At 35.9% G+C, this 24,849-nt stretch overlaps 1 protein-coding gene and 1 long non-coding RNA gene across 3 annotated transcripts; one reads left to right on the top strand and one right to left on the bottom strand.

Moving 5' to 3' along the window:
* The first annotated feature begins 83 nt into the window (after window positions 1-83).
* On the top strand, window positions 84-7,512 carry LOC109279253. Of its 2 annotated transcripts, none has more exons than XR_002086104.1 (3): window positions 84-279; window positions 1,294-1,358; window positions 7,448-7,512. It is a non-coding gene; the product is annotated as an uncharacterized LOC109279253 (long non-coding RNA). The 2 variants fall into 2 exon arrangements; XR_002086103.1 differs by lacking the exon at window positions 7,448-7,512 and adding an exon at window positions 6,784-6,915.
* ANXA10 (annexin A10) lies at window positions 1,532-20,547 on the bottom strand. Its single transcript, XM_019470226.1, has 11 exons — window positions 20,472-20,547; window positions 17,930-18,024; window positions 13,400-13,513; window positions 11,520-11,610; window positions 10,780-10,859; window positions 7,681-7,734; window positions 7,465-7,558; window positions 5,903-5,998; window positions 5,157-5,215; window positions 2,942-3,064; window positions 1,532-1,938 (listed from the first exon to the last, which is right to left on the bottom strand). The coding sequence occupies exons 1-11, from the start codon at window positions 20,509-20,511 to the stop codon at window positions 1,870-1,872; spliced, it is 915 nt and encodes a 304-aa protein (XP_019325771.1). The 5' UTR covers window positions 20,512-20,547; the 3' UTR covers window positions 1,532-1,869.
* Window positions 20,548-24,849: the final 4,302 nt, after the last annotated feature.

Here is a 24,849-nt window from a genome sequence, read left to right as displayed (position 1 = left end):
GGCGGGGCGGAGGGTGCTGGGAGCCGCCCCCTGCCCGGCGTGTGAGCGGCTGCGCCCCGGGATGCCTGCCGGGCGCCGGCGCCGCCATTTTGTGACGGGCTCCCCACGGAATTCGCGCTCTGCGTGTTGCGAGGGGGGCCCGGCTCAGGGCCGGGCGGGCCTCGGGACCCCGGTCTGAGGGAAGCACCGCGTGAACAAGGTGTTTGCAGTTGGGAGCGGTGTCGTTATTCCTCCCTGCAAGTACGCAGAGTTAAAGCGAAGTAACTCCACAGTGCTGAGGTACGGCTGTTATTAGCTACCTCTAACTACAATTGCAAAATCATAATATAACCTTAAGCTTAGGATTTTATTAATGCTGACAAATTGGGATAGTGCTCATCTCATTCTAATTTTTGTTCTTAGTTTATTTTTCCTCCCAGAGCTGTTCCTTCCAAAGTTCTGGCTTAATATTTACGTTATCCACCTGAAATATTTTGACATATGTCAAACTCGAGGGACTCAACTGAAATTTTAAGTTTATTGTAAATCAGTAGATCTGTAACATAAAGTCAGTATTTGCAAAAAAGCAAGATACACTGAGAATAACATTTTCACAGACTGAGGGAAGGGACAGGTGCAAACAGCACAAAAGCAAACGTTTTTATAGTAGTACTTTATTGAGTCATACTGAGCTATACTTGCAGAAGGTACCTATTTTAAAAAAATCTAATCGCTGTGTCAAGTTGGAAACATTGTAGCTGCAGGAGAAAAACAAAGGGCAGTTATTTTAGTGAATATTACCACATTTTCCCTTACTTATGTCTGTTTACATAAGAGACTGACAGAAGGTACAAACACACAGGCTGGAAAGTCTCATCGATAGGCTGCACTGAATAGGCTCAGGGTATTTAAAAGCAGTGTCACATTCTCCTGTGGGATGAGGACTTGAGGCCAGGCTCTGCTGCCTTTCCTCATTGCGGTACGAGTTGTTGTTACCAGATGTTGTCAGACAGCATTTGCTGGTATTCTGAGGAGTGCTGCATCCTTCAGCCTCATTTGGAGGTGCAATGTTACGTACTACTAGTCAACTCCTGAATTATACCATCTGGGGCATCCTGGAAATATCTCAGTGCTCTGAAGGTCAATATTCAATTAATGATTAAAATGATAGAGGCGCAAATGGAATTTCAGAGTTTAATCCTCTGGAACTTCTCCACTCAAAGCTATGTAATGCTTTGTCTTCCAGGGGTTTCCAGTGCATGGCACTAAAGAATGGTTTGGGATACGTGATTCTAATTTTTTCTTTTGTTTCAGGCCGAAAAAGGGAAATGCCATTAAGTATGTGGGCTAAATGAAAGAGAATACAAAAGCATTCTTTGGTGAGTGAGTGATAATAGATTGGGGCAGATGCTTACTTTGATAGTAACTAAAACAATAATGTTCAAGAGCATAAAAATATGAGGTATAAGAAGTGGGAAAGAAAAGAAAAAAATTACTTGAAGAAATCATGCTGCTAAAAGTAAATAAAGCAAAATGTTTTTTCTTTTCAGTGTGGAAGTGAATAGGTTCTTCCAGAGCCTATTGTCTAATGTTTGGGATGTTGCGAGACTAAATGATAAACATATGCTTACATGGATTTAATTTACTACTTGCTTCATTAATTTATATTAACCATAGAAACGAAATATTAACTAGAACTAGGGATAAAACCATGTTCCTGCCAACATTTTTTCCTGTTTCAAGAAAAATTTAATATTAGCAAATGTATAGCACTGATTTTTCTGTTCTTCTATGTAGAATAGGGATCTCTTACAGTTAATGTATTGTGTATTACTTCACTTTCTATTTAAAATAGATTTATACAGCCTTCAAAGTTCATCTTCTTCTTCCTTAATAATCTTCAGCATCACCAGCACAGATAGCAAGTAAAGCACTCTCATAATGCCCTGAAGCAAAATGCTGCAAGAAAAAAAAAAAAACATTTCCGTGACTATATGTTTTCTTAATTTTTCTTCTCTTGGTGTGTGACAAGGGCTAGACTGACGTTGTAAGGTTTTGTAAGATATTACAGTGTTCATAAGGATTCTAGGCCAAGGTTTTTTTAATTTCACATACCTTGGGCTTTGGTTGCTTGGGCACCTAGAAACAATCTACTTTTGAAAGGTTGGATCAAACCTGCTTAATACTTGTCAAGTTCAATACCAAAAAAATCATGAGCAATTTCTTACAGTTACTGCACTTTATAAAAAAGATAAAGTGTCTTAGCAAGAGTCATTTTTGTACAATCAAACAGTGTCAGAGTTTTGTTTTAAGATACAGAGCAAAAGTACAAGAGGAATAGTTTTTCTGAAGGTTGATACTACCTAAGCGCAAGGATAAAACCAGATTTTTATCTCAGTTTTGCATGGAAGTGGTATCAGTCTGAACTTGCAGGACAGTGTGAAAGAAGATGGTATCAATTAGAGTAGAAACTATTAATGCAAACTATTCCTCACCATACACTGTCCTACCCTGTTTATATCCTCCTCTTGCTATTGGGGAGGGACAAAATCGCATAGAATGAGAGTGAGTTGGGAATTCACTGCTCACTTACTGAAGTCAGCCTGAGGCACCAAAAAGATATGCTATTGTTTTTATATACTGCCTTTTTTTCTAAACCAAGTGATTGAATGGAGATTAACCCTCTGTATTTTTCCGGTAGGGCTTGGCACAGTCTGTGTGGTGCCAGTGCTGAATATATGCAAAAGTGTGTAAAAACTTACTTTAATGTCATGAAAGAGTGATTTCCCATATCTCTCTTTGTATCGCTGTCGTATATTCATCAAGTCAATCTCACTCCTGGCAATGAGAATCCTTATAACTGTTTTATTGTGAAACCCAAAGTCCTAAAAAGAAAAGAAGATGAGAGGAAACTTGACAGTTGGACAATATGTGTTTGCCTATCTGTATATAAAAAACTTACTTTAATGTCATGAAAGAGTGATTTCCCATATCTCTCTTTGTATCGCTGTCGTATATTCATCAAGTCAATCTCACTCCTGGCAATGAGAATCCTTATAACTGTTTTATTGTGAAACCCAAAGTCCTAAAAAGAAAAGAAGATGAGAGGAAACTTGACAGTTGGACAATATGTGTTTGCTTATCTGTATATGCTCATATTAATGTTTAATAGACAAGCCAATTAATTAGGCTACCCATAAAGATATCCTAGATTTTAAAGAAGTCTAAGCATTCAAAGGTTTTATCCTACAGAGTTTTCACATGCTCAAATAATAGAATTCATGTTACTGAATAACAGAGATTCCCCACATTTCAGTGTTTTAACCATGCACTGAAACTTTTAAAAAGAAAAACCTGATGAACTTTTGTCAGTCATGTTCGGTATTCAGTTTGTAGGTAGCTGTTGTGACTGTCATTGTGGAGTCCATTCAAACTATACTGAAGCCAATAATCTATTTCACAACAACTGCTGCTGAATGTGAATTCAGTGAGATTTTTAACCATTGATTTAGAATTTACATAGCTTGTATTCAACTATGTTTTATTTTAACTGTTTCTAAATAAATTTTCATATTGTAATTGTGTGGAGAATGGGGACATCTAGTGGCAGTAAAAGTAATAAAAACAGATTTAGGGTTGGGATGACTGATGACTAATTTAGATTGTTTAAAGCTAAATCGTAATTTTATCGACTAGCCACTGATATTGAAATCTTGTTTTCAAAAAAACAAGTAATGAGATATGTTAAAAAGCTTCTTATAAAGAATTTGATACGTGTTTGATGGCTAGATTAAGATCTTTCTTATAAACCATTACGGACTATGATTTCAAGCATTAGAATCCTGGGTGGGTTTTATTATATTGTATTATAAATGGACATATAAAAAACTTTTGGTATAAACTGGACATAACTTGGCTGCAAAAACAGACACTATTTTAAATTCTTGCATTTCTTTTGAGAATTATCTGTGTTCATTAAAACACTTTGTGAAAACAGAGTAAAATATTAATTAAAACAAAATGCAAATTTTTATTCTTAATCATTAAAAATTTTTTCCTGCATCACATACATCATCTGAATATAATAGAGAAGAAAACTGTCTATGTGATATTTCTTAAAATTAAAAATGAGGTTTTAACTTGAAAAGTGGTCTTGATACAGGACCTTTGAGAAACGTCACTTTTCCTGATAGCTGGTATTTCCTGGTACTTTTGGCAAACCTTTTTCATGTCCTGTGCCAGAATCCTCTTTTGACTGCTCAGACAAAATATTGCCTCTTCCTCTCAGCCCCCGGGATTTTCCTTGGTTCTTTGCTGCTACTGTTGCTGGTTTAGCTGAAACGGGGGACAGCAGTAGTGGCAGCACCTGGAAGAGGATACTGGGGCCCTGTTGAAGTGTTGCTGAATAGTTTTGTTTGAGGGTTCTGGCTTGAATCCTATCTATTTTTGCCAATCCTGCTCTAGGATGATACTTCACATTTTACCCATGGCTGGCTTTTATGACCATCTTCTAAAGATTAGACTTAAAAGATTAGCTTAAAAGATTATACTTTATTTTTTATATAACATAATGCCTCATTATTTTCACTAATGAATGAAAAACAGAAGAAAATTTCTTCAGTGACCTCTAGTAGGAAGAATTTGTAGGTGTTTGCATTTACCCACATTTCTTCTTGGCACTCATTTGTTTTAGTATGTTAGCACTTACACACAAAGATAAAGAACCTACATATATACATTGAGCCCCACAAGAAAATATGACCATTTGTTTTTATGTAACACTAATTTATGATTTAATTTTGTGAAACTTATATTAAATCAATTTCAAGATACAAAAATTGCATAGTAAGAAAAGTGCACATTGTGTTCTGCACAGCAGGGGGAGATACAATCCATAGAAAAGAAAGGTTTTCAAGTGAAAAAAAGATCGACAAAGTTACCAGACAGATACTTTTTTAAGGAATCTAAATATTTAACCTTTTACTGTTAACTGTTAAATCCTAACTGCTGCTTAGGCACTACTGCTTTGAAATTTATGTAGATACCAACAATTTTAAAACATGCAATCACACCTTGAAGATTGAACGGGCTGATTTGTAAGTACTTGTTTAAGAATAATCAAACAAAAAAATAGGGAAGCTACTTTTTATGATATGTGAAGAAGAAAGACTACTTACATGAATTGCATTGTAAAGCCTGTAAGCAAAGTAGGAAGGCTTGTCACGAACACAGAGAACTAGGAGAGAAAAGTTGCAACAGGTAAACATAAGATTATTATAAAATCAATTTTATTGGCTTTGAGCTCCTTGAAATATAAAGCTGAGTAGTGCTGTCCATGACTCAGCTTAAAATTGAGCTGTCCATGACTCAGCTTAAAATTTTGCTACCAGTTTTCACAACCATGACTATAGTTATAATTTAAAAAGTCTGGTACTTATTTTGGGTGGGTGCTCATTACTGTTGCATCGAAGGGCTTATTAAATATCAGTGAATACGCCCACATGACATCTTTGTAGAAATATTATTATCCTTATTCTATAAATGAAAAACAAAGGCACATAAAGCTTGGAACTTGTTTATATACCACTCAAGTCCTGAAAACTTTGCCAGTTATTTAATATGTGTAGAATCAGTTGGTAATGCAGTTATCATTGATCACACAAAATTTGTTATCAAATAAAGAACAGATACTAGTTCTGCTCAGTCAGAATCTAATGCTGCATATATACATTTTTAGATTTACACAAACATGGAAAAGTAGTTCAAATATTCTTTTCTAATTATCTCTGAAAATTTAATTACACAATATAGGAGAGTAAAATGGATAAAAATATCAGAAAAATAACAGTCTTGATGCATCAGAGGTACCATACTAGATATTTATTGAGATTACTGCTAGTATAAAATAATATTTTTACGTTACCTATTGCAACCAGTAATTCTTGAAAGTATCCATCATAACATTCGTTAATGGCATCTACTATGTCCTGCCCAGAGATATTTTGGAACTCCTGGAAAACTTGGGGAAGAAAGAAATCTTGCTTTATTCTAGTTCATTGATAATGATCAACTTGCCTTTTTTTTCCTGCTTTCCCCCAGTACTATAACCATTGAGTTTATTTTTTTCCCTATTTATTCTCAGTGTTTCATTATGTCTATATCCCCCAGGTAAGGCAATCTAAATAAGTAGCCTGAAACCTGGCTTCCAGGACATTCTCTCTCTGGGTTCTCCAGTATACAGTATAAAATGAATGCACTCCAAAGGCTCTGTTTCACTGGAAGCTTTAATAAATTACCTATCTAGCAACCTCTGTTTACGAAACTTGTAAGAATGTCATGTTATTAAGACAACTTCCTTGCTCAGCTTGGCTAAAACTGGCCAGAGATTCATAGGTTTTGACAAGAAGCCATGGCATGACATGCATACCATGTCAGTATCCAGACATGGACACTCTGGATAACGCAGGTATCCAGACTTACACACACAAATATACAGAGCGTGCTTACTCCTTTAGGGAAGGGGGATAATTTTCAACTCACTGCCCACTACAAACCTTACAGAGGGCTACATTATAGGCAGAGCCCTCAGATCTCTTGTTACAGAAAAGCAGTAGAGCATAAGCAGGTGTGTTACATTATGTTAATCATATCATCACCAGCCTTACAGAAGTCATGATAGAAGAATTAGTTTGTTGATCCATGACAGCAAAGTAGTTCTAAGCTGCTGTTAGAAGTTGGCATAAGAAATACAGCTGGCTGCACAGTGATAAACTTGTCACCAAACAGACTGTTTTTCCACTGCAGAGCAAAAGACATCTCAAACTTGTCACCAAACAGATACAACAGGTTTCTTTTCTGCAGTGGAAGATCTGGAAGATCTCATATAATTTTCTTGCAATCTGTAATTATGTCTGATTATCTATTTTAAATAAAAATGTCCCATTATGTTTCTGTGTGTATGTTCATTACAAGAGAGTGGATGTGGACCCTGAAGTGCTCCCATCAAAAACTTGAAACTTCTGTGGAAAAGCTTCAACACAACAATGTGTTTTCACATACAAACATTTGTTGAAAATACTCCAACTGCCTCTCCCAAGGTGTTTCCACTCATAGCAAAGAGTTACTTAGGAAAAATGAAGAAAATAGTTAAGAAAAATCTGCCTCATCCTGATGCGTTGTGTGTAAACGCAGTGCAGCCGTAGCCTATGTCTTTGGTCATGCATTCTTCTCTCTGTTATTAGGCATCCTGATGTCTGTCTGTTCTATCTACAGCTGTCTGTAGTCACCAGGCAAAGTTCAGTTTTGCATTACTTCCAAAATCCTATTAACGTCAGTGGGAGTCTGAAAGCTCCAACAGTTCACACTTAGGTTTCAGGCTAATACCCTGCTGCACATTGAGCTTCTTGGTATGTAAACCATGGTTTTATTAGCAAGTCAGATTTTTCCTTTCCACTTTATGTTCAAGCAGCTGAACTGCTGGATTACCCATCCACAACTGCTGGTAACTCCTGTTGCAGAGAATCATTTGCAGCATGTTTTTGTGTTCGCCTGTTTTCTGCTGACATGCTTCCCATAGAATCTAATGTACCAGAAAAAGGAAAAAAAATGCAGAAGATTTTAAGTAAGTCCTAAATCACTTTTCAAAATTTGTATTTGTTCTTTTTTTTAATGTTTGAGAAGCTCACATCTGACTATATTTACCATTGCATCCTGCGCGGCTGTAGAAGGATCTGCATATCCTTCCATCCTTGTTCCCTGGGGGAAAAATAGATACGTTTTCTTCAAAAATTAAATCCTGAAAGACTGTAGGAATATTAAGTTGTCTCTATGTGAAGCTACATTTCATTTCTTGAGATAACACATATGGGCTTTTAGATTGGATTAGTGCATTCAATGGCTGAATTTGCAACTGTAGGAAATATCTTCAAGTTGTCATGTTATGTCTTCATTTCCTCTAAGTAGAGGAACTCTGGAATGACAAACGGTCTTGTGAGAGGTAAATATAGGGGAAGTGGATAAACCTGTCCCGTTATAAATAAGCTTTTACCTTACCACTACCATCCCACCACCATTTCCAGTATTATGTATGTTATATTGCTTACTATAATATGTAACTATGAGGGGAAAAAAAGGGTAAGAGTAACATTTGCCATTCACTGATTATTTCTTATCAATATGCATATTACCAGAAGAATCTTTTCTCATTTTTTTCTCCCTGCACAAACGGTGGGAGCAAGCACATCAAATAACAGAGATTTTGCTTGCTTATAATCATTGTCTAAAATTAAGAATCAAGACTAGGAAATTGTTTGACAACTTTGATACATAAACAACAGAAGAATACTTCTAATTTTCCCATACATTTATTAGTTTTTCAGTTACACAAATCAAGCTGATATGCTTTAGTAAACACGCTATGATCTGAATTATATAGTTGTTAGAAAAGGAGAAAAGCACACAACTTTTGGAATTGCTTTTTTAACCAAATCGTCTTGTAATGATACAAATCAGCCCTGGTTGCAGAACTCTTAACAATCTCAAGCAGCATGTAATCACTGCCTTAATGATATGTGTTTGAAGCAATTTACTTTAGTTTAAAATTTAGTCATTTTACCCTATATGTGAAAGTGAGCATTAAAATTATGTATTGATTGTCAACTTGTAGAATGACTGATTTATAGCCCTTTCCTGTTAAAAATGTTAATTTATATTTTAATTAAATTGTAAGAATTTCACACAGTGGAATTCCTAGTAACAAGATAAATTACTTGAAGGAAATTATGCTGGAATGACTGCATAAAGTTGCATACATGAGAAAACACAGGAAAAAAAGACAGACAAGTGAACAAAAGCATAAGTTAAATAATACTCTACATGAGTCAAATGCCTGCTTTCCCCAGTAACAGTTAACAGTGACTACTCTTGGCATAGTTTTGCTGGAGAATCCCACAATATGTATAATTATTTTTTAAATAGTAGAAAATGATCATATTCCAATTAATACCCAAAAAAAGAGAATGAGAATAAAAATCTGTTTGTCTCATACTAGAATATTACTTAGCCTGAATTTGTAACTCTGTTAATTTATTTAGGAAGGACTGTAACCTATAACTTCTAATCTGCCTCAGTGTGGACATGAAAACCGTAAATCCCACAGTATAGCAGTTGAATAGTTTGCTCTCCATACATGAAGCACATTTACTTCTATCTGTAGTCAGATGTGTGTGTCATCAGTCCCAAGACTTAATAGACATCAAAGCAAAGGGTGTCTGAAAAAAGCATTAAAGGATGCATTGGAAATGTTGCTATAGAATAATCCTCTGTAAATTGCATGGTACTAGAACTAGAAAGGATATATTTTAATGAAATATCACTGAGTTTTAATGTAAGGCCATATCCAAACATGGATGATTCAACTAACAATCTTCAGAAGTATACAGTATAACTGAGTGAAGCTGGAATTTTCTGCAACTCTTCTTTATCTTGAGAAAAATATCAGTTAGATCTTGTTAGCTAAGAAGTTGCTGATTTCAGGTCTCTTTATCAATGTCTGTGGTTTAAGAAAATAAGGGCTAATAATGTAGTCTCAGATAATTTATTTTAAATTTGTTCTTTTGACAAGTAAAATGTCCCATGGTTTTAATAAAGATAAGAAGTGAGGTTGCTTAACCTGTAGCTCTTCATTTTTAAGCAAGGAAGAATTTTCATTATTGGGGGGAAAAAACCTCCAACGTTAGAAAAAGATATTTCCTGTTTATAGCTTCTACATTTGAAACATCTGCTTTTTATCTCTGTACCTCAGTGAAGCCTGCTGCTATTTTAAATCTTAGTAAGAAACTCTTTTTCCCCAGATACACATATATAAAAATACAGATACACCTTATGTATGCTATTATCTCCTGGCAGTCATTTTGTCATTATTTGTTACTCTGGTTTATAAAATATTTTTAAAATAATGAGCACAGTGACTACAATGAGAATGGGAGCTCATGATCTGACAAGGATGACCATATTTTGTTGCATAAAGCTATAAATTAGCAAAACTGCAAAAGTTGGTGTGTGATAGTGAGGATTCGTTTGCCTGCATGCAAACATACTGTGATTTAGCATATGCAGTAGCGCAAAGAACATAATGTTTAAAACAGAGAACTATTTAATACTTTCTTTCATAGTCAAATGTGGATATTTCTCCATTTTTACATAATGCCTAGACTGGATTATGAACCATATATTCTAACAGTGGAGAAAACAGAGCTTTAAAAATGAAAAGCTCATTTGTACATGCAAGTAGACACCTTTTGAGATGAGACAGATTGAGCAGAGGGTCAACAGTTGAATATCCAGGGACTTACTCAATAAAATAGTCTGTCGACCTTTGCCTCTGTCTGAAAGCCAAAGTCAAAGTCAAAGTAGATGAAAGAATTCAAGTTCTCTTCCTCTTCTGCTTTCCCTGCTCCTGTTCAAAAGTGTAGCTCTTGAACTAGCTAGCTTGAACTAGCTTTAACCACAGTCACCTTAAAATTTAAGACTTCTCAAATAGTATCAAAAGTTATTATGAAAATAGTCTGTCGACCTTTGCCTCTGTCTGAAAGCCAAAGTCAAAGTCAAAGTAGATGAAAGAATTCAAGTTCTCTTCCTCTTCTGCTTTCCCTGCTCCTGTTCAAAAGTGTAGCTCTTGAACTAGCTAGCTTGAACTAGCTTTAACCACAGTCACCTTAAAATTTAAGACTTCTCAAATAGTATCAAAAGTTATTAGAAATTTTTTAGAAATGTAAGTCATACTACTTGTTTTTACAGTACCTGAGCAAGGTTCATGAGCGTATCTCTGAAGTGACCTGAAGTCTCAGAATCGATATCTTGTTGAAGATCATTGTTATATTCTAGGTTAAAACAAAAACATACAATCTAAATCACAAATGAACGTGCTCTGAATAGTACTAATGAAGATTAGCAAGCAAAGGATAAATAAATAAATAAATACTCATCCATTTTCTATGGTGATTATTCCACAGTAACTTGTGCAGGTTCTGCACGGACCTAGCCATGGGGCTGGCAGGTCTGCCTGGGCCCTGCTGTGGGGGCTCTGCCCTGCCAGGGGGCCTCAGCCGCTGCCCCGGCTCACCTGTCCACCCACCCATGGGCGCAGCCCCACCAATGCTGCTGCTGTGTGGCAGTGAGGTACTTGGAAATGCCCCATCAAGGCAGGTGAGTGGAGTGTCCAGCCTGAGTAAGCACTTTTTGAAGGAAAACAGCTTATGTAGTTTTTTGAATAAAGTGTGCAAAAGTTTCTGAAAATCTCAAAATGTGGTGGCCAGGTATTTCAAATGTCATAGGCAGCAATACATCTCAAAAATACTATGACGTATTTTCAACTTTAAACATTTTGCTTCAGCCTTTTGTATATAGTTATGGGAGAGGAGAGGGAAGGGAACCAGTTAGTATTGAGAAGTCATTTTTGTGAGTTCAGTTCCTTCATGTGTGCTAATACATCCAGAGCACACATAGTACAACTGCTACTGTGCACTTGTAAAAAACATTACGCATTAAGTAGGCTTCTTTCATCTGGAAGATCTCCATATTTGATCTTGAGGCTAATATGTCAATTAGACATTTTTCTTCTGTGTCTACTCCCTGTGTGGAAAGAAATATGAAAAGATGTTGTTAGTAGAAACCACAGGTTTTAGAAGAAAGCAGTGCTGCACTTATCAGAAGTAACAAAAGAATAGCAGTCTCTGCTGGAGCAATGCAGAGTGTACTTTTGCATAGTCTACCTGTTTAAATAGAAAATGACTTTGAATACAGTAGAACCCTGTATTTCAAATATATTCCTACTTAATCGAAATTTCAGCGTGTACATTAACAAGTGGAGAATGAAACAAGACTAGTGTTGACAGAAACATAATGGGAAGAACTTTAGAGCTTTAGTAAGAATTTGGGATTTGCTGAAAGAAATCAGATGCAAAGATTGAGCATACGTCCCCAGCAAGTGTTCAGGCAATCTGAAGTAGATATAAGCACAACTATTGTGTTTTGCTTCTATCTTTTTTTTTTTTAATTTATTTAGGAATGTTACGGTCTGTAATGTCTACTGTGGAACTTCATATTTAAGGGAAGCATCATGGCCATGCATGCAGTGCTGCAAATCACTGTATTTTCCTACAGTATTTGAATTAATTTTATAAATTTGAATTTACATAAGATATGCTGTATATGCTGCTTTTGTATAGTGTTGGTGAGTATTCTGCATTTGGGATAACGGGAGAATGTTACATCGAGCCTGGGCCTGGAGACACATATGGCCTGTTTTTCACTTTGGCCATAGGAATCCAGATCAAGATAGAATACTGTAAGAAAGTTTAACTTTGAGCCACATTTGGAAAAAAATATAACTTTGGCAAGCTTGTCAATAATTTTTATAAAAGTCATGCTTCCAGTGCTACCAATGATATTTCACAATCCTTTTAATGCCAACTGTAGTTAAAAAGTGCATTGGTTTAAGTGTCTGAAGGACAAGAAAAAACAGTGTTAATCTTTTTTTTTTGAGGGGATTCTCAAAATATGTAAGATAGATCACCTTGCTCAGAGTCGCACAATCTGTGTTTTATTTGTGACAATGGACAGTAGCAAATATTCATGGAAAGAAAAGGAAAACAGTGTTGAGCTCTGATATGCCTTCCCATCTTCCAGGAATTGGCAATTTAGGAATTTCCTGAGAAGGAATTTGCCAGGGATTATTATTTTCAATAGCCAACAGTGGACCTGTTTTCTAAGAATTTGTTGAAGTCCTTTATGAACTGATTTGTGCTTCTGGCCTCCACAATGCCCTGCGCGAATGAATTTCACCATTTAATTACATGATCTTTGAAAAAATATTTTTGTTTGTTTCAAAACTTCAGTTGTTTAAAGAGCACAGGCTCAGATCCTGGGAAGAAAAGGAAATACTTTCTCCAAAATGTGCAATCAGTTCAATTTGAGTGGAATGAGCATTGCTTTGTCACAGAGTAATTTGTAAGTGTTTATGTAAAGACATGCTGCTAAAGAAGTACTGGTCTTTTCAGAGGTGGAGGCTTAGTGCATGGCACTGGCAGTTCAAGTGAATTTTGTTCGTAACATACATAAATGCTTGCAGGATCAGGGCCTTACATTTCCCTGTATAAATATTTCTTCATTTATCGAGTTTACCATGGGTGTTAAATGGGTTGTATTTGTTACATGGCAAGGATATTATTTATGCTGGTTTTAGCATACCAGTGAATAAACTTCATCTAGCACTGTATTTCTGATGACTTAGTACACTATTCCAGTGTACTAACTTCCAGCAGTTTATCAACCATTTAAATGTAAAAAAAATCAATTTAACATATGTTCAGTACTGTCATTAGTGACTGTGACTCTAAGCAATTCTGAATTTGACAAGTACCTTCAAGGCATGCCAGAGCTCGTGGGCATCATAGGAGGCAGGTGGATACATCAAGCCAACCATGACTTCTTTGAAGTGATGAGAGAGATTCTCTTTTAGGTCTGTGATCAGATCCTTGAAAAGAAAAAGAAAATGCATAGACAGGATTATTTCAATAGCCACACTTTATGAAGACAGCTTAAAAAAAGTTTGGGTGGTTTTCTCTGTAAATGAATAAAGATGAACTGCCGAAGATTAATTCTGGCTAAAACTAAGTAAGAAAAATATTCTTTTAAATAGTACCTGCTTCTTCTAATAGTGTGGGTGAGATGACAATAGACACACAACCAAGTAGACCACACAGGATTGTTGATTTTTGGTTCATTAGAATACAGAAGAAAATTCAGGGGTTTAAGTGCAACTACTACTTAAAGGCTTGGAAACCTGAATACCATGGCAGAGCATCTGCAGCTTCCCTTGGCATATTCCCTGTGCGAATCTGTGGGAGCTAAGCACCTTTGGAAGTCAAATCCCATAGAACACAGGCGACTTCTTGTGCTTTTTTCAGTGTTACTCACTACGTGAATAATTTAAAAAATCGTCCATATTGCTCCTAGTACATAAAAATATCTGCTTTGGATTACCGGAAGGTTATGTGCTTCAATTTATGTATATATGACATTCAAACTGAATTCACTACTTCTGACAGATGCTGGATTAATATAAAGGAACCTCTCTCTTCCCCCACGTGTGTCTCAGTACTCGCTTGCCAGGTAGCTGAGTCATGGATGAGAGTTTCCTCCCCTTTCCCAGTAGCATCCTTCAAAACACTGAGAATGCCAAAAGCTTGTTAGTTATTCTCTTGCTGTTTCTGATTAAAAAGATACTTGTGCACTCATGTTTTTTATTTTTTGTGTACATCACTAGGCAGCTGTCAGATATGTTCTGACCTAAGTCTGAATTTAAAGGAGTACCAGAAACGGTTCCCATGATATAAACTATTCTTTTTTCAGAGCTGCATCTTTTTCAGGCCTGTACTTTGGTTTTGATACATATCTGAATATAATTAAATTAGTAGCTAGAGTAGCAATGAAGGAGGACATATACACATTGAAAATGAAATTTATGATGAAGAAACACGCAGTCTTCAGTGATTGCACATTAGATGCATTTGACAACCACTAAATCACACACGGAATAGAGATTAATTCATTAAGACATCTCACTTCTGACAACATGCCTGTGGGAAAATGGATTAATAATACAAATGGATACGAATCAAAAATTACTCCTGCAATCAGAACTAAGGGAAGTGAAGTATTGAAAAATAAGAGAAGACATCTCTAAATTGTCATTACTGACATTTCCTAATAGTGCCTGCTATAAGAAATCCTTGAAGGCTAATTGTAAGAAGGAATCTTAAAGCTTGTCTGTATGTCTGAATCATGCAGCCAGTTCAGGGTTTTATTTTCTTTTTTTATATATTTCTCCTTCTAATGTGTCACACTTTACATTTGTCAAATTAATGGGCATAGTGGGGATACTTGTTGAATTGAATAATAACATTCAATACCATATTGAACAGACTGAATTGAAATTAAGAGTGTAGAGGATTGGACTGACAGGATTACTATAGATTAAACTGAGAAGTCTAAAATTGTTATTGCCTAGCTGTCTGTCTTCTCTGTCCTGCAGAGTTTACCACTCATAAGCTGGGACTGCTGATTGGCACATTTGCCCAACGCAATATATCCATTCATACAGATTACAGCCACTGAAATGCTATCACTGATGTGTGCTAAAGTATCTTCTGAAGTGTAAGCTACAGCAATTCAGGGCAAGACACATCCCATCCTGTTCGGCAGTTCCTGCCCAAGATAGCAAACTTTTGAGGGATCAATCAAATAAACTGCATGGAACACTAACCAGATTAGCCATTTCAGTATATCTGCTATCACAGGTGAGACAAAAAAATCAGCATTCCTGTTTCATTTCTGAACTAGATTAGAGCTAATTTGTACTGGCCTCTGTTTCCACATGGCAAAAGGTAGAACTAATTGGGGGATTTTTGGAAAGCTGTCAAGAGTATCTTGATATATCTTGCGCTATAAAGCATACCCAGTGCTTAACGGATTCATTTAAATTAAAATTGCGGGTGTATATGCAAGATGTTCCATGAGTTTCAGAATTTTCTGTAGCCCATTGCTGGAATATAAAAATAATTTGCTTGCCTTTCCCTTCTATTCTTATTCATAGTTTTAGAGATTGAAATTCTTAAAAATTACATCTGAGGTTTTCTTTGGCTTCTTTAGTTCTTCTAGATCTTTAGGTCTGTGGCCACTGGCTTTATAGCACTTCAGGTTGACTGAATATGGCTGACAGAGGTATAGATTTAAAGCTGGTGTTGTTTCATAGGGATTTATTTATTTGTTTATATTTTTATTTTGGGTTTGAAAAGAAAATCCAAATAGATCAGTGGCGAGCAAGTCAGTAATTGTTCTCTTTGAATACCAAATATGGCAAATCATAATTCCATTCCTGAAGGACATTTGGCAATTCTTTATTGAGATATCATCAGTGTTACCTCTAGGTCATCTTCATGTATCAGAGGGCAGAAATTAAAGATAAAAAATTATATGGAGTTTTTAAATGTTTTCCCTTATTAAAATGATAGGTCCAGTTGAAACACTCTAGAGAAAAGGTTAAAAAACCCCAGCCAGCTGCTATGGATGGAGTAGAGAAGGAGCACTGTCCAGGATTAAGGAGATAAATGAAGACTTGACAAGAATAGGCTTACGTGCTTTACTATCACAGGCACCTTTGGGTAGCTTGACATGCTTTAGTTTTCTATAAGTAAAACTAAAACTCAGTGAGGAATGTTGCATGGATAAACACTGAACTTGTGTGGTTTGCATCTGTAATGGTAGTGGTAACCTAATAAATACCTCATAGCAGAAGAACACTTTTAATCATTCAGATTCACTGATTTCACTCATTGTCACAGACTTTGGAAGGTAAGGATACCTGTGATTCAGTTATTGTTCTTTTATGGTCTATTTAAAACATACTCATCCATTCAAGGCTGCATCTAAAATATCACAAATCTTGTGCATTTGAATTTTTATAACAGTCAAAATAAAGCCAGTGATCTCCTGCAGGTGAGTAACAACACCAGATCAACCCACTACACTGATTAAATCCAGCTCCCTTCTTTCCCCCAATTCTAGGAGAGTAAGGGGGTGTTCCAGCATATTTAGAGGTCAACAGTTGTGAGGTATTTTGGTATACAGGTGGCCCAAAGGCTGTTTCTGGAAAACTGCTCAGCTACCTAAAGAAGAAAATACATAGTACTACCAGTTAACAGACTGGTAGGTAACAGACTACCACATCAGCAGTTAATGTGGAGTTTTTGAATGAACCATTCCTAGTTAACTCTAATTAAGGCTGATGGCTGTGTGGTGGGTGGGATTTTTGCGAACTCACTGTCCTCATTCACACTGATCGATTCAATGGCAAGCATGCACTGACCTTCAAGGCATTTTCCAGTGAGCCGTTAGTTTTTCAGGCTTCAAGAAAAGAAGAAAACTGGATTTTGTTTAAAATGTTTGGCTGGCTTCTATTAGGGGAAGGGCACGTCTGGTCAATTTAATCACAGCATTTTTCTTTAGCTTTCCAATAGTATCTAGTTTCATACAGCGCTTTTCACCACTAGATTTCACAGAGATTTTACAAAGGGTGTTGCTATTATTTTCACTCTTATATAGCTGGGGTAACTGAGGAAAATGCAGGCATTGCAACTTTCCCAAAGTCATTGGGTTAGCAACAGTAGATCTGGAAATAGAATGAGGATATCTATCTCTGTGTGTGTTTAAGAACTCGTATAACAAAAATTACCTTGTTATATACAGTAGATATTGATAAAATGCATTTGGAAAAAAAAGCTAACTTTTTATGTCTTAAAATTTTTGAAACACCTTTCATTGAATCATAAATTTAACATTAAGCAACTCAGATTAGTATTATGCTTAGTGTATAGATGGGATTACATGGTATGAGGTCTGAGAATGTCGGTGCTTGAGATGAGAACATTAATCAGTGTGTGAATAAGATACAACTACCTGTATTTGTTGGTATAGTGTTTTTCTTTGGTATTTCAACCCAAATACAATACTATTTTGTTATGTATTCCAAAAACTTGAAAAAAGTAATGCAGAAACCCCCAAAAGCACATAGAGGAAGAAATAAGTCTGTCCAGAAATTCTGGTTTGGTCAATAGAGGAGGAGAATGAACTATAGAAGAAGAAACTTTCCATGTCCCTTTTTTATAACTTTGTGTGTGGCAGACATACTTCTACTGCTGTATGAATAACAATTTGAAACCGTCAGAGGTATCAATAGTTACATGAGCGAAGTTGTGTGCCAGTCTGTTGGTGCCAGCCAGCTGTCTGCCAGGCTTTTAGTTCCAGTGACTGACGTGAGAGAAGGGCTGACCAACCACGTTGGAGACAGGAGAGACAGAAGTAACGAAAGTACAAAATGGCTCTGTCGTACCCTGCCATACATGTCTCTGTACGCCTCGGCAATCATAAGCCGCTGTGAATTGCAACGCTGCGTTAGGATATCAATCAACACATCTTTTTCACAACCTGTAAAGGAAACACGACACAGACTCTAAATTAAGAAAGTGTAGTTATTTACTTACATTTGTGATTGTTCATGTTTTGTTCAAGAACATTAACCTAAATTCTTGAAAAAAAATAGATCAACAGATTAATATCCCACTGGTACTTACCAACATCAATTATAGTTACTGTGCTTATGTACCTTTCACTTGCTGGTGTAATACCAGCAAAAAGTGAAGTAGTCTGTTATTATCAGATGCATCACCATCTCTCTCAAGCTCAATGGATTTGAAAGCATCAATAAAACAGATAGAGGCTTTCATGTATTCAGAACGAGGCACACTAGTAGAATTTGTGGCTGAGCCTGGGAAGTCATATTTGTATGCGCTGTTGATATTGATTAAATTGTCATTTCAGGATTAGGGATCTCTTTTATAAGGATGACAAATTATGGTCAGACCATTTGTTGAAAAGCTGAAAGATATTTTCAGAAGAACTATATAAAATAAGTTACGAAGTTTTAAAAAATGTAGTATTTTAACCAATTTCCAAGGGCATTTTATTGAAGGTTACCTATGATCTTTTGCTTGATAACTAGAGCATACTGCTAAACTTCTATAATGAATCAGTATTAACTGCTTGTGAAAAAGAAGATAATGATTAACATCATATTCTGAAAATTACTCTTTTCTGAAAATAACTCTATCATTTTTGTATTTTTTTCCACCCCAAAAGATGGCTCTTGGTAATTTTAGATGGCTCAGCATTTTAATGACATTCCAGCATAAATATATCTCCAAGTGTAAATCAATTGACTTTATCACACTTGCAGCAGAGATGAATTAGGCTAGAAAGCATGGGGATCAGCTAGCATCTGAATGGAGTAGGGTAGTCTCATGTTTCTACCAGTCATTGTTATATAAGCACATATATATATACATATGTATGTTACAGATACACATTCTGTACCTATTACAGCTTTGTTAGGCAGATTTTATCATATGATCTTTAAATTTTGACACAAATGTAACTGGATATTGAATACTTTTTTTTTTTAAGTTGGCAGAGGAAGGCTGTATTTGCTCATTATACAGGTTTAGTTCTTCTTCTGGATTATCTCACCACAATTACACCAGCTTTTTAGCATGACACTGATTTAACATCAGTCTGATTCTTTTCCATCAAACTCACAAAACAGATGTATTACTGAAACTCTGTGCATAAGGATTTCTTTTTACTTTTTAGAAAATAATTATCACTAGGAATCTGTACAGCTTATACAGTCTCTACAGCAAAAACTAAGAAGGGTTCAGGAAGTATTTAAAAACCTAAATAACTTCATTTGTTTGTGTAATACCACTGGTATCAGTGGGACAACATATGTGGCTGAACCTCCGCGCAAGAGTGAATGTCATGTGCAAGATTTGGGGTCAGGGGTGTCAGTGCCTGTGAAGACTATGGAGACTTAAACTCTTCCGAAGCTAAACTTTGTATTTTGCCAATTGTCCTTGAAATTAGAACTTTGTTTCATGTACTTTGATAGGTAAATTAAAAGTAAGGTTAATGCACTTGTATTTACAGTATTAAATGAAGAGAATAATCTCTGTGTTGTGTTAGCAATGTTGCATTAAAAGTATTGTTCGAAGTCTAGCAAAATGTTTAAAACTTTTCATCTGTAGCCAACTTAATCAAAAAGATACATCAGATTCCTTTTGATCAATAATACCCATTTTGGTTCATTTGACATTAAGTCTGAGTCCTCACATTTCCATTAAAGAAACTGAAAACAGAATGCAAGATTCGATGCTGTACAGCCTTGTGAAAAGCCCAAAGGGTATAAAAATTTTGATACAGACAACAATTTTAATGTGAGGAAAAGGTTTCAGATAGTTAAAAAAAAAAATTATTCAATATTCTGACCCTAAGCAATATCAACAATGTTTAACAGGAAAACACAAAAATCTGAACGGAGAAAAATGCTTTGATGAACAAAAATTTTTTTTGTACATAGGCTGAAAGCAAAAATTGCTCCTGAGTGAAAGATAATAAATTCTTTAAACTTTCTACTCCATTTATTTTTATTTCTTGATGACTGATTAAAAGACTTAACAGTCCCTGGTAGTAGTTAATTATTGAAGTTGCAATTAAAAACCTTTCCTTTGTTGGCCTTCACTGTAATGCATAACACAGAATTCTGTTTTCTTTTTCTTATTTTCTCAAGGAAAGCATTCATTACTATAAGTGTTGGTATAGATTTTAGGTTAATCTTAACCACATCTTAGTTCCTGTAAATGCAAATACATGATTTATTTGGACATCACCAGTGTGTCTTATTGTGATACCTTGAAGAATCAACAGATACGTGGTGACACTTTTAATTTTATGAGTGTTTATTTTGCCTAATGCTTGGTATTTTATGAGAGCTTTCTGAACAAAAAAAAAGATGTGTTAGAATCAGTCAAGATACTCACTAATTCCCTGTAGGGCTCCTCTTAGCAACTGGGCATCCATAATAGGGTTAAAATTCGGAGCGGGAAAAATCGTTCCTTGTGTCTGCTAAAGGAGAAAGCAGCCTTTAATTGAGGTGGTTTACATCTATAACACTGCATATATAGTTCTGTTGAAAACCAACAATCATAACATTAAATTGTCTTTGCTTCATGGGGAACAGTATGCAAAGGTTTTAATTTATGAAACAGAACTTAAACTTGCACTAAGCCCTAGGAATACAGACCATATTTGAGGAAGTTGCCCCTAGCATGAGTTAGGCCTGAAAAAAATTTTTTTGCATTAAAATGTAACCACATTTTTGTGTCTATCTCTTTCCCAACCTTTTTTTGAAAATATTATTTTATCTTTCAAAGTTAATACATGATATCCCTGGCAGTCTTCAAAATCTATTTCTCATGGTACTTCTAATTTGAAAGGACTAGTGAGAAAATTATGAATGAGATGCATAGGTTGCTTACAAACCTAGTAATTTTTTAGAGAAATGATGTTACTGCTAAGTGTGAGGTAGCTTTCTGATATACCATGTAGAAGGCAACACCATTTTTCTAGTTGCTTTGTAACAGATTAAATTACTGTCAGTTCATTCTCAGTGATACTCTATTTCATGTATTTTTTCTTATTCTTTTTAAGAAATCTGTGAATAATAAACAGAACTGATGTACTCATTTTAATAGAATCACAGACCCATACGTATACAGAAGAAAATAACTGAGGTTGAAAGCTACTTAGCTCTGTCCTCTGGTTAACCTCTTTAGTTCCTCTGAGGATTCTACCTGCTTCTCCAGATGTACCAAGTATAAAGGTTATCTTTTATGATGATTCCTGGTCTCAGTCAATACATCTGATTAAAATGACACTGTTAACTTGAAACTTACATTTCAAGGAAAAATGGGATATATTTTGTAAATGAAAATGGAGTATTTTTACGAATGCCTCCTAGAATCAAGATTTACACTGATTACACTAATTTGTTTGTTTGTTTGCTCGCTTTACATACACTTGAAAGCCTTTTATATGTTGTGCCTTCGGTAGTAATGACATACACACACAGATTTTGTGTATGGCCGCTAATCATGCTTCCCTGTTTGCAATTTTAGCAAAGGAATTAAAAAGTACCAAGCAGAAGTGGATATTTTAGATGAGAAGGAAGACATAATTTCTTGTTATGTTTGATCATTACTTTAGACCCACCAAGCAAAGGTAGGGGCAACAAATTGTCAGTGGCTAAGTGAGGAAAAGAATGTATGGTCAGAAATCAAAGATTTTTAAAGGAGTTTTACTTTAAAAAGTACTAATAAGGCAACATGCCTTCACACAGAGAAGAAAGTACTCACCAGTAGACAAATATCCTTCTGCTGTTTGTTCATCATTTAAATACAAGGTTCTTTTATTATAACTGAACATAAAATACATAGTGCCTTTTTACTCATTAAAACAATCAGGAAAATAATGAGAAAAAAAATCTTTTGGAGATACAGAGATTAATACTGGCCATAGAGAAGACAATGAGACCATGCCAATTTTTGTAGGTTGATACCTGTTGTTGTATCTAAAATTAATTCCAGACTCATCCTTAAGATATGCTCCATCCCATCTTCCTTTGTCAGTGTGGGAATTGTCTGTGTACCCTGGGCCTCACTTGTCACTTAACATATCTCTAGGGTAGGGCTCTGCAGGTGTTAGCCTCAGAAATTGAGAGTTTATATCCTCGTGACACCCTAGTTACTGGCAGTACACATACTTCTTCAAATGTCTTTCACCAAAAGTTTCCTAGGCACGTGCAGCAGTGGGAGTTTGAGTGCTGTTTGGCCAGATGGTACATGAGGCTCCATTTCCCCCCGCCATTGCTAGCATGTCAAATGATGCTGACCTTAGTTCAGTCACCATTCTCCACAGCTCAGGAGACAGAAATGCTTGAGTTCTGTGGCTGGTCAGCTGGACAAACCACCCCAAAGCTTGCTAATAAACAAAATCACTATGGAAAGAAGTGCTAGAAGACACTGTTAGCATGCAGAATCAAAAATATATATTGATATATGCTATGAGTTAGGAAAAGAAATTTAGCTTTCTGGCTCTGTAATTCATGCTTCCCAAAGTGTCTGAGACATAAAAAAGCTCATCAATCTTAAGAGGAAAACCAAAACAAATCCAAAACCAACACGTCATCAAATATTATGTTAGGGTTGCCAAAACAGAAAACATTTTGATGGGGATAATAGTAAAGAATGGTAGGATGCAAATAGAATGCAAGTAACAGATATGAAATTCAAAGACTTTGAGCCTGCATTTTAAACCAAAGGTGGAAAGCATAGGCATATCTGGCATTCGCTGTCTGAACCTGTCACCGCCCTTGCTGATCAGAAGGGTGGCCGTGGGGAGGAGAGAAAATGTAGGACGTGTGCATTTATTCAAACCTAATTTAAAATACTGGTGCTGGCTCTTCATCTCTGCATCAGCTTTGAACAGGTTCGATTCCCGTAAAGATTAGTTATCTCAAAGTATTTCCTTTCACACATTCAGGTTTGTGGTGTCACAAAATGAACCACTAAGTCACTGATCTTTTCAGCATTTATGATACTTGCACTAAAATCAGAAATAAGTGACTGACTGACTTAGTGAATGCTTTAAGGGTGGATTCCTGCATAGTCCTTGGAACAAAAAATGAGTAAAAGTGGTTTTCGAAGTAGATATCACCTCTCAGTCAGAATGGAGGCAAGCATTAATAATTTCTGAATATATATCTTTATTTGTAAAACAGTCAAAAAAAAAAAAGGGCCTTGCATGAATGCATATTCACAAACATATAATGGAGGGATTGATCATAGAAAAAAAAAATTTTGAATATACAGATTTGCAGGCTTGTAAATTTTTGACCAAAAAACTCAACACAGCCCTTGTAATGTATCTTTCAGGCAAAATGGATTTTTGAATGTGCTCAATTCTCCCTTGGTTCAGCACAGTTGCTGAACACTTCTTTTATAAAGTATTTACCATATTATTTGAGGCTCACCATCAGTAGATTAAACCTGATCTAGTAAACACCTATCTCCTAGCCAGTATCTAATTAAAACCACAATGCTTTTAAGTAGAACCAAATTAAATATAAAGGTTCAGGTAAAAACTTTCAGAAAAACTTTCAGAATATACAGTAAATTTCAACTTTTTTTTAATACATGTCCTTTGTGGGAAAGAACTCCCATCCTTTTGTGGTTTTTTAAACAATTTAATTAAAATTTTCTTGTAGTGTACACATTGTACTTGGCTTCATCTTCCATCCCACAGAAGACATTTGTCCCAGAGTGTTATTTTTGATGAGGATTTTCAGTGTACCTCGTATTTGGATTTTCAGAGTGATTTCTCAGCAAATTCAGCATTCTGCCAATATATAACAGTTCTCTGAACGGAGATCTAGGATTTCCAGCGTACATGCTATCAGGGTCTTCAGAAGGAATTTCTACATAACTAATGATGTCTTGCTGCTGGCAATGCAATATTGTGTACCTTGAAGAAAAGTACTTTGCTACTTTGCGGTGTTTACACAGTCTAACCTTTAGGAAGATTTATCCTATCACAACCTATGTCAGTTTTATCCTGTAACCACTTTCATAGTTTCAGTCTTTGACAAGCGTCCAAAAGCATTCCTGGTTCACTTTATGCACTTAATTTCAAAATCTTCAGGAGTTTATTACTTACTAAAGTTATACCACCTGTTTTCACTGAATTTTTGAAATACGGGCACAAGCAGGTCTGGGCCAAACCTTTAGAGCTGAACTTTGGTAATTTTGGGTCTGAATTCACTGTGATTACACAGCGATAGCCTACCACTTGTGTGTTGTAGCCATTCGTTTTCTGTCCAGTAGCAAATAATTCAAGAGCGCTGTGTGATATTTACCATGGAAGGCAAAGCCAAGTAAATGTATTGGTAGGCAATTCAGAAAAGACAGGGATTGATTCTTGGATGCTGCAGTGCTGTCTGTGCCTCTCTGAAGTAAATCCCGTGCAGACAATCCATACGCTTGTCACAGAGGATGGGGCCTTAGTGCCGTGATGGCAGGTGGCACTACTGTCCTGGGGTGACGAGATGCTACACATCAGGTGAGAAGGAAAAAACTTGATTCAAAAGCAATGCAGAAATCCAAGACGTTGCTTTTCTGAGCAAGCGACTGCTCTAATGTCCTTTGGTGTAGTTTCATGGGGAGAATGAAAGCATGAAAGAGCTGATGTAGTTTGTAGTTGTTGAGCAAGACTGAATGCTCGTAATAATCTCCTGTACTGAGAGATAAGCCAGGAGGTTGTGGCAGGCATTTTGTTTTGCAAAGATTTGTTACAATCTTGTAG

This window comes from Aptenodytes forsteri, unplaced genomic scaffold (assembly GCF_000699145.1).
Source record: "Aptenodytes forsteri isolate BGI_AS27 unplaced genomic scaffold, ASM69914v1 Scaffold13, whole genome shotgun sequence".
Classification (NCBI taxonomy): Eukaryota; Metazoa; Chordata; class Aves; order Sphenisciformes; family Spheniscidae; genus Aptenodytes; species Aptenodytes forsteri.
Note: the sequence above shows the minus strand (reverse complement) of the source record. Positions and strands in the feature narration are given on the sequence as shown.